Source organism: Maylandia zebra, linkage group LG16 (assembly GCF_041146795.1).
Source record: "Maylandia zebra isolate NMK-2024a linkage group LG16, Mzebra_GT3a, whole genome shotgun sequence".
In the NCBI taxonomy this organism is placed as follows: domain Eukaryota; kingdom Metazoa; phylum Chordata; class Actinopteri; order Cichliformes; family Cichlidae; genus Maylandia; species Maylandia zebra.
The window spans coordinates 23163688-23178594 of record NC_135182.1 but is presented as its reverse complement, the minus strand read 5'-3'; the positions used below and the strand labels follow the sequence as shown (position 1 = coordinate 23178594).

At 42.8% G+C, this 14907-nt stretch overlaps 1 protein-coding gene and 1 non-coding gene across 6 annotated transcripts in view; both read left to right on the top strand.

Moving 5' to 3' along the window:
* Positions 1–6072, top strand: part of LOC101465475 (hyccin 2) — a 50278-nt gene extending 44206 nt beyond the window's left edge. For all 5 annotated transcript variants that reach the window (XM_004555472.5, XM_004555468.5, XM_076875112.1 and 2 more), the window contains one exon: positions 1603–6072. In XM_004555472.5, coding sequence (XP_004555529.3) covers positions 1603–2261 — 659 coding nt within the window. In that variant the 3' untranslated portion in view covers positions 2262–6072. The remainder of the gene's footprint in view (positions 1–1602) is intronic.
* A 3477-nt stretch (positions 6073–9549) lies between these two features.
* LOC111500590 (U2 spliceosomal RNA) lies at positions 9550–9740 on the top strand. Its single transcript, XR_002721170.2, has one exon. It is a non-coding gene; the product is annotated as a U2 spliceosomal RNA (small nuclear RNA).
* Positions 9741–14907: the final 5167 nt, after the last annotated feature.

Below are 14907 nucleotides of genomic sequence, written 5' to 3'. Positions count from 1 at the left end.
CAAAGCACAAAGTTCATCCTCATTAATAATGTGACCAACGATTTAACTTTTAAACATAAACAAAGCATTGAACTTTACAGGGAAAATATGGATAGTTTGTATGCTAAGTAGCACTTCCTCCCTTTATTTTTGTTTTGAATTGCAAAGCTAACACTGACCCTCTCAGCTATATTGCGGGTTATGTGTATTTTCTTTTTTCTGCAGAAGCAATGATTTTTGCAGGTTTACTTTAAAATGCTGCTCCTCAGATTGACCTTGAATGCACCATGAAGAGTTTTTAAAATGCTCCCCACTTAAAAACTGAAATACAAAATATGGTTATTTCAGATATTTCCGGCTAAATTTCACAGCGCATTGAAATGACTGGGAACCGGCAGGAAGTATATAAATCTGTTGCATGAGCAGACATAAGCAAAGTGTAGTCAAAAGGCTAAAACATGGAAAAACCACTGGCTGCAGCCTTGTTGGTAAAGATCACCAATACCACTCTTCATTTGGGGGGACTGGGTTGGCCTGTGGTGGTTTGCAGACTGGCTCATTAAGCCTCGCGGGCTGTCAGCTCTAACTGGAAGGCTATTGATCTGGCGAGGTGTTTGGACTCGCATCAGCGCTTTCCACAGATTGGCAGGCACATCTCGGCCGGCCAACCACGTGACCGCTGGGCCAGTGCTGCAGGAGAGACGAGGGATGGGGCAGGAGAGCATGTGTCTTCTCCTCATGTTATGTGCATGTCAGTCCAGACCTTTTTCTTCTCAGTTTTCTGCATTCCTTTTTCTGGTGCTGTCTGTGGTTTCCCTGTCATCCGGGTCTGCTTGTCCCAACGATGCATGACAGAGAGAGACAGCTGATCATCTCTCTTCTTTTAACAGCCTTTACCCTGCATACTGTATGTCAATAACTTGCTTTTTTTCTAACACTTTATCATCTTTTTTCCTTTTCAGCTTTCAAAGTGAGGATACAAATGGATTAAAAATGTTTTAATCTTTAGGTCTTTATCCAAATATCGTGCCTATTAGGCTATAGATTATTGACGATTGCATATTGTGATTTAAAAAAACTCAGCTCTTTGAGCCAGGGTATTGAACTCTCACTTTGCCCAAACAAACAGCTGGTCAGATTTCAGTCAATCTGTGTTACATCAGAGGATCAGAGCTCAGGGTCATTATGCAGTCTATTGAACTGAACCTCTGTTTGGTGCTTAATGACTGAGATAATGAAGAAGCACAGTCTGTCGAGCGTAAAGTGTTGCACTTTTAGAAGGGGAACTAATTAAGTCTGCTAATTTGTTTTGGAGTATTTCTAATCATCTAATCATAGTCATTATTACTGCTAAAATTTTTACAAGCCATTTGACAACACTGTAAATAAAAATTAGAAGACACGGCTTTGTGTTAACGAGCCAGAGCAGCAACTTCTGTGACATGTGGACGAGATTATAGATTATGAAACTTTGCAGTTATGAAGTGTTTGGAAGGTTTTATAAAATGAGAGTAAAAGTTTTGCTCAGTCAGGTCATACTCAGCTCAGCATTTTGTGATTTCACTCACATTTCTCTTTGCTTTTGTTTTGCTTCTGTCTATGTTCATTCATCGTCACATTCAGACGCTGATGGTATGAGCGGCGGGGAAGACTCCTTCAATATCAACGACCCAGACGAGGGTTTCTCCTCTGGGGCGTCGAACAGCAGCCAGCCCAGCGGCACCAAACTTGGCGGCAGCGTGGGGCCCAGGGGTGGCAGCCTGAACAGCAGCACGAGCAGCATCAAGAAAGCCATTACTGCGCGACTGTCTCGGGACAAGGAGCGAGAGCGGGAGAAGGAGCGGGAGAAAGAGCGGGAGACAGACAAACAGGTGGAGTTGTCTGCGGATCTTCAGGCCGCCACGAGGAGGCATCAACAGAGGCAGCAGTCGCCTCCAGCGAGCATCAACTTGGACGCCATCCAGCTGAGCCCCATAAAGAAGCACCTGAGCTTCCCCGCGGGCCCCATGCTAGTGAGGACTGGCAGCACCTCCTCCAGCAAGTCCTTTGACTGCACGAATTTCAACCTGAACGGAGGCGATGGCGAGGAACACGAGGAGGCAGGAGGCTCTGAGAGGGAAGGGCTTCTAGCTGGGGGTTCTCACCGGCACTCCACCATCAGTTTGCAGGAGGAACACCTGCTCAGGCCGGAGGAGGCTCAGGCCCTGCTGTCTCCTGGAGCACCTCTTACCAAGCAGTCACGCTCCCCCAGCTTCAACATGCAGATCATATCACAGGTCTAACGTCCAGTGCAGGGAATGGCGCGCACACTCACACGCACGAATACCTACATAACACACACAGATTCATGCAGTTTCTCTCCGCGACTCTCTACAGCTCGACTATGACGTCTTTCTACCTGTGCGTCTGTCTGTGTATGTGTGTGTGTGTGTGTCTAAGAAATTGAAACACATTTGAGATCTCCAGAGCTGTGTTTCCACCCCGTTAAACATCCATTAAAATTTGTAATTGAGACCTGCTGTCGTCGTGGGTGGATGAAGTCACTGACAGCACAACGTGAAAAGTAGTGAATCGTGACCGGCTGCTCCTGCTGTAACTACGGTCGAGTGTAAGAGTCCAGCGTGTCACTGCGTCCTCCTCTCTGCCAAGCTGAGCATTCCACATAGAAACTCTCCTCAAAGGGAGGCTGTGACGAGAGGAGATCTGCAAGGATTTCAGGCTAGCTGTAGGTCATCCGTGACATTTCAGATTATTACGTTTTCCAGACTGAATCAGTCAAAAATGAATCAGCAATAACACTTACCGTCGCTCATTTGGAGAAGAGTGGGGGACTTGGTTGGTCTGTCTCTTCATTCCTTCTCCTTCATTCCCGGGGCTCACGTGCAATCGTTCTTGCTGATTATCTTCCTTGTTAATTGCTGTTTTTTGGGGTTTTTTGTTTTAATTCGACAGAGAGTTTTATGAATAACAGATCTTTAAATGTTTTAAATCAGAGTCCAAAGAAGGGTTTTCTTTTGTGTGTGTGTGTGTGTGTGTGTGTGTGTGTGTGTGTGTGTGTGTGTGTGTGTGTGTGTGTGTGTGTGTGTGTGTGTGTGTGTGTGTGTGTGTGTGTCAGTAGTTTGTCAGGCCCAAGTGATTCTTTAGGGTTAAGGCCATGACCTGTTTTTTGTCACAGAAACAATTCTCATTTCATCTGTAAAATCTAACAAATAGGATTGTTGTAAAACCAAACTGGAAGGGTGTCGAGGCTTTGTCCTTCCCCGAGATTTTAAATGGTTAAATCTAGAGAAATAAATACTGTGCAGCTATGGGAAGACTTTTGTCTTGCGGTTTGGTTTAAAATCTGAATCTCGATGAATAACTGCATTGGACCGTGCACACTTTTGCTGACTGTATGTTAAATTTGCGGTTCAAACTGCTCAATGGATCCTTCCGTCTAAGAGCACTCGTTAGTGAGCGTTTAGGTCTGTGTTAAAGCTTGTGTGTTGGCGTCATGTCTGAGCCGGTGAAGTGCTGCCCTCTGGAGGTGTATAGCAGTCACTGCTGACCGCCTGTTTTTGTGCTCTGATTGGATGCTTATAAAACATTTTGTTCTACCTCATTGTGTGTTCACCTGCCACTCAGACACGTGTCTCCCAATCAGAATGCAGAATGGTTCAAAATCAGACTGATGACCAATTGGGAGGATTGCAAATGGTTTCACACTGCAGCTGTGACGACACTGTAAAGATTTGTGCGCATTCGTGTGACAAGTGTGGCTGAATATCCTGGCCTTGCATTTCAGTTGAGTACCATCATGTGCAGTTTTTACCTGCAAAACAAAAACCATCAGACTTTTCTTCTTTTTTTTCCTGTCATATATCAATCAGTCTCATTTGGGTTATTATTTTAAGTCCCTAAAATGCCCTGCTTTGATTTTTATTTTTATTTTTTGGAAGTGCAATTTCAATCACATACATGGAGTTAGATCTCTGCTGTGAAACGGCTGCATCTGCGCGCAGTGCTCGCTGGCCTTCTGTAGTACCCCCTGTCTGGGCTGAGGGATTTGAGCACGGCGTGCTTGTCTGCATGTTTAGTGCCCTGCGAAGCGCCGGCTGTTTCATTGGCATGAAATGCCCGGTGAGCCAAACCCGAGTTTTGTCCTCGTCTTTGCCAGATGTGCCGATACGCATCCTCTCCTTAAGGACTTTCGGTTTCCCCTCCTTTGGATGTCTTAAATTTAAAAATGCCTTCTTTTTTTTTTCTCCTGTCTGCTGTTCTTATTTTAAAATAAAATTTAAAAAAAAAGGGATCTCTAGACACATGGTTCAACGTGCCCTTAGATGCAGCTTCACCTTTATTTGCCATTTAAAAAAAAAAAAAAAAAAAAAAAAAATCATCACTTAGTATAGCTGTTCACATATAAAAGCAGTATATGAAGCGTCTGTGTACTGTAGTAGTCAGCGGTTGTACTGCATTTCCATGTTTTGCTCAAGTGCTTGTTTAAAAAGAGAATGAATGATTAATATATATACATATGCATATATATATATATTTATAAAAGTCAGTTCAGTGTGCAGTGAAAATCCCACACGCTCGTGCTCCTGTGCTTGAAACCCTCACAGCTGCTGCTCCTGGTCCTGAGTGAGTCCTGTGTGTGCTTTAGCCTTACACATTTCAGGCCAAAAAGCCTCAGTAGTCAGCTCTTTGGCCTCACATCATCTTCCTCCTCCTCCTGAACTGGACTGGACTGTGGAGGATGAAGAAGAGAGGAGAGTAGCTACAGTTCACACTCTCACCTGGTCCACTGTCTGCTGTCATCGTGCTGTGTGGCTCTCGGCGAGCCGTGTTTTCCCATTTACTGTATTTTGCTGTGAGTCGAGTGGCACCTTTTGGCTGTTGTTTGTTTTTGTTTTGTTTTTTAAACTGTTAACGTGTTCTTGTCATTCACACGACTCCCCCTCACCTGAGGGGTACCAGCAGCCACTTTGGTGCTGCACGCTGCCACAGAGTGACAAATGTCCGAGAGTGTGTGTGTGGGAGTGTGTGCGTACGCAGTGTTATTTGCATGTGATCAGGGTGGGAAATGAACGTTAAAGTTTGACTGTGGTTGGAAATTTTAGCTGCCATAGATAAGCTTATAAATCCTTAAGTCTATTTGAATTTCAATAAAGGAAAAAATATATTTTATTTAAATAAAGTTCATTTCCTGTCCTGCATGTGACAACTGTGGGCTTTGTTTTCATACAGTAGAATGCACTTTAATCCATCCACCTCTCTCAAGATAGTAATCGAAATGACATCCATTTATGTGCAAATACACTCAATGCAGGGTTTTAGTCTCTTTTAAAGTAGCATTGTGTTGGATGTGACATCCAACACAATACTATTTTTTTTTTTTTTTTTGTTAAAGTCAAAGGGTACAGCTATTTATTATATTTTTTTCTTTTTAAAACCAAAAAAATATATATATATAGATATATAGATATATATAAAATGGGGTCTGGAAGGTCTCAGGAGATTATCAGAAAGCCACATTTAAAAAAAATAAAATAAAAAATGGCAGCACTAAAATTTCTGTTCTTGACATCAGAATTGATTCTATGCAACATTTCCCCCACCCTCTCCTTTTTATTTTTTTATTTTGGTGGACGGGCTTTCGCCGATCCTCGTCGGGTGGGAGGGGCCACATGCATTTAAGATGATTTTTAAAGGTGCAAGACCTCAACAGTGTCGCCATTCAAAGATTCTGTTTATACACCCTGCCGTGGTGCTACAGAGCAAACGACTTCTCTTACATGGGTGAATTAAGAGGACCATGGACACCTGGACTCTGAGTGCATGTTGAGCCCTTCTGTCAGTTTGCTGCTCTGTGGCTCAAAGACGCCAGTCGGTGTATTAAATAGATTAGCAATTATGAATGCTTCAAGGGAAGCTGCTGGATGATGTGATTACACTGTACTAATGATGTTATATAAATGGAGAAAGACTTATTTTAAATCTTGTAAATAAATGTACAAAGGTGAAGCAAGATGAATATAAAAAAAATGAACATAAGTCTGAAATGTAGAGAAATTAATGTATATTGTTGAATAAATATTGTGCTGTAAGGGATCTGAGTGTGTGTGAGTGCTTTAGTACACTCATCATTACACATCACATGACTACTTCCAGTTTTAGTACCCAGTTTGGTTTCACTATATAACTGCAAAAGTCTCAAGTCACCTGTCATTTCTTTACATTTCATTTAAATGAGCCGGACTTTATTGTAAGTGGGGGTTTTTAAGTGGTCTTGAGCAAGAGAAGTCTTTATTTAAATTTAAAAGACTATCCTTTATTATAATATCTGTATACAATACAGAGCATTGTATCAAAAAATGCAAAAATAAATATTTTAAATACATCAGAATAACCCATTGTCTACAATATAAAAACTTAGTCGTCTGAATTCAGTCAGCTAATTTTGTGAACTGACTGTGTTAGCTTATTTGCTGTTAGCTAATGGTTCCACTGAGTCAGAACAGCTTTGCTGGCAGGGAAAACGGAAATTGGAAAGAAAATTAGAACAGCTACTGTGAAACAAGCAACGCTGGTAACAGTCAATAGTGCTGAATGCAGAGCGACCTTATGGCCGGTGTCTCTGGGCTTTTTGAGTCTTCAATCCTGCCTGATCACATTTTTAAAGAAGGGAACTGGGCGGACCGCCATATTTGACGGAAATTACGTCACTAATGTTAATCTTCACTCCGGTTTTTCGTAATGGATTTGGCTCAGTTGTCACAGCAGAGAAGTAATTCTCACCACTCTTAATGCAGTTCTGAAAACAGTTGAGGCATTTTTCATATCACAGACTCGCCTCTGCAAAAGACAATCAAATCCTTTCTCACATTTGTCAGAACATGAATAGTCAGTCAAGCACTTCAACTTTGTGATGAATGAATAAAGACTTTTCATCACTCATTAAAGACTGAGTCATCAAAACTGATGAAATGGAGACAAGCTAAATAATACTCATTAAAATATATGCATAGGAAAACAAACAGAAAATCTATACAATCTAAGAACATAGCACAAACTACTGCATAGTCCTGTAAATTCATGCTTCATACGTTCAGCAACCGCTTTATTAGGTACACCTGTTCCTGTACTGAGTCTCCTGCACAGCCATCTTCAGGGTTTACAGGGATGAAATGAGAAAATATCCAGTGAGCAAGCGTTCTCTGGGTGAAAATCCTGGTTATGTCAGAGGGAAATGGCCAGATGGCTTCAAGCTGATAGAAAGGTAACAAAAAAAAACATTTATACAAACAAGCTACGCAGAAGAGCATATCTGAAAGCACAACTCATTTGACCTGGAAACAGATGGTCTACAGCAACTTCTTCAGTCTGTGACTTTTGACACTGAAGAAGTCACTTGGGTGAGTGGCAAAACTTTTCTCCCACTGAAAACACTACATCCAGAAGAACAGAATTAACTTTTTGGGATTTCCTTACCTGGATGATTGAGCATGCATCAACACAAATGGTGGACAGTCCCAGATATGTAACCCCTAGTGAATTGTTTCTTAACAGGGTTGTTGACCCACTATTGATCATGTGCCTCGACATCTGCACCAAGGTGTGAAAAAAGGCGTGGGTCATTATCAGCAGAGGTTTTGGGTGACACCATTGTGAGACCTTGCCTAACCCTATTATGTGACCCATTGAGATCACCTGAAGGAAGATGTGAGTGGAGGTTGAGATCCCTTCCCAGGCACTTCAACCCCAAAAAGAAATTGAGAATATAAATTCTATGTACAATTCTAATGGTGTAACCAGGGCATTTTTGAGAAAAGAGCTAACGCTTTTACATTTAAGTTGCGGAGAGTCCTGCTGAAGTTCTGCAGAGCTCCGGGGGCCTAAGGGTACATCTTTCGCCATCTTACAATGCTGTGATTGCAGCCATTCCCCAACTTTTTGTGAATGGTACTCATGGCCATTGATCAGTGGGTTTTGGTCAGTGGTTGTTGATCAATGGTCATAAGAATTTGCATAATTAAGATTAAGAAACTGACCTCCCAGCCCATTGTTCCCTCCCTCAGTCATTATGCAAATGTACTGTTTATAAGATTGGGGAAACAGTCAGCTGAGACTGAAGAAGTCACTTGGATGAGTGACGAAACGTTTCACCCACAAAACGCTACGTCCAGATGAACAGAATCAACTTTTGGAGATAGTTTTTAAATTATTTATTAAGTTCTGTTTAAGAGTTATTGTAATATGACATGTTGTTGATTTATTTATTTTTTAATTTAGTCTCTTAAATCGATTTTCTATCTTGTTTATGAACAAATACTTTTCAAAAATAAATGCAAAATTAACGGGCTTTAGTCATGAAGTCAAAAACTGTGCGCTTCTTCCAATGCAAACGCTCTCACGACTTTGCGCATGACCGTTAGAAACATATGACCTTCAAATGGCCGAAGACATAAACAGCAGCAGACATGGCTAAGTTAATATGGCCCTTATCATTTTAAATATTTAGATAATAGTAGGGCAAGGAGCTAGGTTTTTGTTGTCTGTGGAAGCTTGTTTCCGTCTCTGTAATATCATAATAATAATACAAAACAATAATAATAAAAAGGGTGGGTTATCTTGACTTAAGAACTCGAAATTTCAAGTTTGCTTTTTTTGAGATAATTTTGATTTTATTGACTGCAGTTTTGACAGCAAGTTTTACCGGGCCGGAAATTCCCGTCCATAGTTGTCTGGTCAATTTAGCTAGCTAACTAGCTACTCTTCAGAAACTCTTCAGGTAAACTGACACGTACTCATACACGAAATTCTCGTCAAGGTGAGGTGGCCGCACAGCTTCCAGTATTAGTTACTGACTTCTTCATAGACAGAACTGTTTATTCCCACATTGACTGAGAGAGAGGTGTTCCAGCTAACTGAATGTCAGTTCATTGCCCCCGCTTAATTCTGTTTTGGCTCTCATATCTGTCACCGTCAGTCAACTGGACTCTTCTCAGTGTTATAATTTAAACCGCATTTTATTCATTTATTTATTTGTAAATAAATTTGTAAATGTATCTGTAAATACGAAGACCTTGAGCCAGGACCGTGTCATTTAATTCAGCTCCTGAGTCTTGCTAGACCAGTTTCTGAGTGTGGTGCAGTTTACCCTCCTCTTCACTAGGGGGCTCTACAAGACGTATATTTATTATGAGTCGATCTGTAAAACACCTTATTCATCCCAGGTTTCACTCCGCTTCATTGAGTAAAGTCTAAAGACTTTATAAATGGATAAATAAATTGCGTGTATTTATAATTAGCGTGTATGTAGTGGAAGTATTTGTGATATTTGTGTTGGTCTTTCTATTGGATCAAAGCGTGTCACGTGTCCAGGAAGCCGCAATAACGTTTGCGTTATAAATGATCGCAAGTTAAATTTACCGCAACACAAACCCAGCGATATAAGATGTGTGAGGGAACATGGTTGCTCTTGTTTGTGTGATAATTCAGTACAAAATATCAGCAGTTCAGCTTCCAAACCATGAGTCAGAGAGACGGCGCTGGGAACCAGGCCGTTTCCTCCGAGCCGAATGCGACATCGCTTCTCGGCCTTTTGGCTAAGATCAAGTGTAGTATCTGTTCTTATCAGTTTAATATCTGATACGTCCCCTACCCGGGGACCATATATTAAATTGATTTTTGGAACAGGGAGATGGAATAGGGGCTTGCTCCGTCCACTCCACGCATCGACTTGGTATTGCAGTACTTCCAAGAACGGTGCACCCACCCCTTATTATGTTTAAAGTTAATATGATGGCTACGACTGCGTTTTCAGGGTACTTAGTTCAAAGCTCAAATTAATTTTGGATTATTTGCAGTGAATAAATAATGTACCCTTTTTGGTCCCTTTGTGTGGAAATTTTTCAAAACAAAACAATGTATGCACAACTGATGTCAGTAAATTTTGAAAGTCTGGTTTATTTTGATGTGAGAAACGTGGAGAAAGAACACTTTTTTCCACTTATGAGTGTGATTGTTCTAAGAAAACCAAATTATGGCACAGAAAAATGGCCAAAGCGTGAACTTTACTGTAGAAATAACAAAAAAATAAATTTTAAATTAGTTACATTATTTGAAAAAGTTCTAATGAAAATACAACCGTGTGTTCACAGCTCAGAGTTAAAGCCGGCACTTGCCTCTGTTTTCCAGTAGAGACCGACAGCTCTCCTAACTGAAGTGTAAACAGCGCATTCTGTTCTTCATCCACAGAGGACTCATACTGAAATAGGTTAATAGGTTTAACTCTTCTTTTTGCTATCTTGGTAAAAATTTGGTTAATGCTCTGCACAGCACTGAGCGTGATAAAGCTCACAGTGTAGTTATCCCCCTGTCGACCACCAGAGACCAATAAACATCAAGAAGCACAAGATAGTCTCTTGCTGTTAAAGACCAAGTTGTCTGATTACAATATATTCCTGGTATTCATGCTTTAAAGGAAACATTTGCCTTTGAGTCCAGAGTCTTATCATTTCCAAAGTAGTACAGCTAAGCAGCAGTAGTTGTTTCCGTTCTTATTAACTCTGATATTTCCTACTTGTTGCCTGGCAAAAACAATAAGCAGAAACAAAAATACAGAGAAAACATCAACAATCAGACGGCCCTCTATGAGCAGCCACTTGGCGAGAGTGGAAAAGAAAATCTCCCTTTAACAGGGAGAAACCTTCTAATGGGTGAGTCTGGGTTTCTTTGCCTAGGCTGCTGCCTTTGTGACCTGGCATAATACAGGGAGTGCAGAATTATTAGGCAAGTTGTATTTTTGAGGATTAATTTTATTATTGAACAACAACCATGTTCTCAATGAACCCAAAAAACTCATTAATATCAAAGCTGAATGTTTTTGGAAGTAGTTTTTAGTTTGTTTTTAGTTTTAGCTATTTTAGGGGGATATCTGTGTGTGCAGGTGACTATTACTGTGCATAATTATTAGGCAACTTAACAAAAAACAAATATATACCCATTTCAATTATTTGTTTTTACCAGTGACACCAATATAACATCTCCACATTCACAAATATACATTTCTGACATTCAAAAACTAAACAAAAACAAATCAGCGACCAATATAGCCACCTTTCTTTGCAAGGACACTCAAAAGCCTGCCATCCATGGATTCTGTCAGTGTTTTGATCTGTTCACCATCAACATTGCGTGCAGCAGCAACCACAGCCTCCCAGACACTGTTCAGAGAGGTGTACCGTTTTCCCTCCTTGTAAATCTCACATTTGATGATGGACCACAGGTTCTCAATGGGGTTCAGATCAGGTGAACAAGGTGGCCATGTCATTAGTTTTTCTTCTTTTATACCCTTTCTTGGCAGCCACGCTGTGGAGTACTTGGACGCGTGTGATGGAGCATTGTCCTGCATGAAAATCATGTTTTTCTTGAAGGATGCAGACTTCTTCCTGTACCACTGCTTGAAGAAGGTGTCTTCCAGAAACTGGCAGTAGGACTGGGAGTTGAGCTTGACTCCATCCTCAACCCGAAAAGGCCCCACAAGCTCATCTTTGATGATACTAGCCCAAACCAGTACTCCACCTCCACCTTGCTGGCGTCTGAGTCGGACTGGAGCTCTCTGCCCTTTACCAATCCAGCCATGGGCCCATCCATCTGGCCCATCAAGACTCACTCTCATTTCATCAGTCCATAAAACCTTAGAAAAACCAGTCTTGAGATATTTCTTGGCCTGTTCTTGACGTTTCAGCTTGTGTGTCTTGTTCAGTGGTGGTCGTCTTTCAGCCTTTCTTACCTTGGCCATGTCTCTGAGTATTGCACACCTTGTGCTTTTGGGCACTCCAGTGATGTTGCAGCTCTGAAATATGGCCAAACTGGTGGCAAGTGGCATCTTGGCAGCTGCACGCTTGACTTTTCTCAGTTCATGGGCAGTTATTTTGCGCCTTGGTTTTTCCACACGCTTCTTGCGACCCTGTTGACTATTTTGAATGAAACGCTTGATTGTTCGATGATCACGCTTCAGAAGCTTTGCAATTTTGAGACTGCTGCATCCCTCTGCAAGATATCTCACTATTTTTGATTTTTCTGAGCCTGTCAAGTCCTTCTTTTGACCCGTTTTGCCAAAGGAAAGGACGTTGCCTAATAATTATGCACACCTGATATAGGGTGTTGATGTCATTAGACCACACCCCTTCTCATTACAGAGATGCACATCACCTAATATGCTTAATTGGTAGTAGGCTTTCGAGCCTATACAGCTTGGAGTAAGACAACATGCATGAAGAGGATGATGTGGACAAAATACTCATTTGCCTAATAATTCTGCACTCCCTGTAATCATGAATTGACATTAAAACAAAGCCAATGAATTGAACTGAGGAGGCCTTAGTTTGTACTGGGGAAAATAATAGCGGTGAGAGATGCCAAATGCCGGTACCGGGAACGTGTGGAGTCCCGCTTCCAACAGGGCGACACACGGAGTATGTGGCACGGACTACGCACCATTACGGACTACAAAGCCAGGGACACTGCGCCGATCAACGCCGACTCTGCATTCACCAACGAACTGAATCAGTTCTACGCCCGTTTCGAGGTTAGCCAGGCGGCTAATGCTATCTACCGCCTGACTACCGAGGACAGTGACGTCATCAGCGAGAGACCGGTGACCAGCATCGCGGAGCATGACGTCCGAGCGGCATTGAGGAGAGTGAACACAAGGAAAGCGGCGGGGCCAGACGGCATCACCTGCCGTCTGCTGCGCTGCTGTGCTGACCAGCTAGCAGGTGTGTTCACTTCCATCTTCAACGAGTCCCTGGCGAAGTCTGTGGTCCCCACATGCTTCAAAAGATCCACCATCATCCCTGTGCCCAAGAACAGCAAACCCTCATCCCTGAACAATTACCGGCCAGTTGCACTGACCTCGGTAGTAATGAAGGTGTTTGAGAGGCTGCTGAAGAACATCATCTCCTCCTCCATCCCAGACACCACAGATCTACTGCAGTTCGCCTACAGATCCACAGAGGATGCCATCGCCCACGTCCTACACACCACTCTCACCCACGTGGACAAGAAACAGGGTAACTATGTGCGAATGCTGTTTGTTGATTACAGCTCAGCGTTTAACACAATAGTGCCCTGCAGACTGTTCACAAAGCTCAGGGATCTGGGACTTAACAGCCGTCTGTGTGCATGGGTGTTGGACTTCCTCACTGGCAGAACTCAGGTGGTGAGGGTGGGTAGATGCGTCTCTAACAGCATCACCATCAACACAGGAGCACCTCAGGGATGTGTCCTCTCGCCACTGCTCCATCTATACTTCAGACTGTGTGGCCACCCATGGCTCCAACACCATTGTGAAGTTTGCTGACGACACAGTGGTGTTGGGTGCCATCTCCAACAACGATGAGGCGGCCTACATGGATGAAGTGAAGAATCTGGCATCATGGTGCCAGGATAACCACCTCCAGCTGAACGTCGGCAAGACCAAGGAGCTGGTGGTGGACTTCAGAAGGGGTCAGCACAGAGACTACAAGCCCATTATCATCAATGGAGCTCCAGTGGAGAGGGTGCAGTCCTTCAAGTATCTTGGTGTCCACATCTCCTCAGACCTGACATGGGCTGCCCACATTCAGGTCCAGACCAAAAAGGCTAGGCAGCGCCTGTATCACCTACAACAACTGAGGAAGTTCAGGGTCTCTCCAAAGATCCTCAGGATTTTCTATACAGGTGCTGTGGAGAGCATCCTCACACAGAACATGACATCGTGGTTTGGGAACAGCTGTGTGAAGGACCAAAAAGCTCTCCAGAGAGTGATCCGTACAGCAGAACGCTGCTGCAGGATTGCTCTCCCCCCGCTTCAGGACACCTACACCAGGAGATGCCGGACTAGAGCAGCGCAGATACTGAAGGACCCGTCCCATCCTGGCAACAAACTGTTCCAACTTCTGCAATCTGGTAGAAGGTTCCGCATCTTCCGGGCAAGGACAGAGAGACTCAAGAGGAGCTTCTATCCCCAAGCCATCCGTGCCCTAAACACACACACCCGCCCTCTCACATCATCTATAATTGACTGAGACAGGACTCTTCCAGACACTCTAAACCAAGGCACAATGTACATTTCAAATTCCTTTAATTTTAAATATGTTTATATTGTCTATCCTGTAAAATAGTCAGATGTCTATTCATATTAATGTACAGAATTCACCTGCTTGCTGGTACTACTGCACATTCACCCAGTGTATATACTATAAAAAAAAATAAAAAAAAACACCCAGCACGCCCCTGCGGGCGGTTTATCCTTCAAGCTCGGGTCCTCTACCAGAGGCCTGGGAGCTTGAGGGTCCTGCGCAGTATCTTAGCTGTTCCCAGGACTGCGCTCTTCTGGACAGAGATCTCCGATGTTATTCCCGGGATCTGCTGGAGCCACTCGCCTAGCATGCATGAATAAATATATATATATATATATATATCTATATATATCTATCTTCCTCTACACCCCCCCCCCCCCCCCCCCCCCCCCCCCCCCCAATTTTTGCACATGTCGAGGAGCGTGTCAGGCTACATTTCACCGTGTGTTATACTTGTATAACTATGCATGTGACAAATAAAGAACCTTTAACCTTGAATAATAGGGTGGTCGTGACTGGACTGAGAAAGACGAACTGCTCTGCTTTCACCAAGATGTAAAAGACCCTCTGACAACAACTTCAGTCTGTCAAAGATTAATTATTCTTCGAATGAAACCAGTGTCTTTATGTCCTGATTTCTGTCTTTGTCTGCTTTGACAGTCTGGTAAAACTGGTAAAACAAAACGAGTGACGCCAAACAAAACCATTTAGACTTATGGAAGTGCCATACTGGAGTTGTGCTTATAGTACTGAGACCTGCCTTATTTCTTTCTCAAATGACAACTGAAATCATGAGCCCTTCACTTCAGAGTGTCCG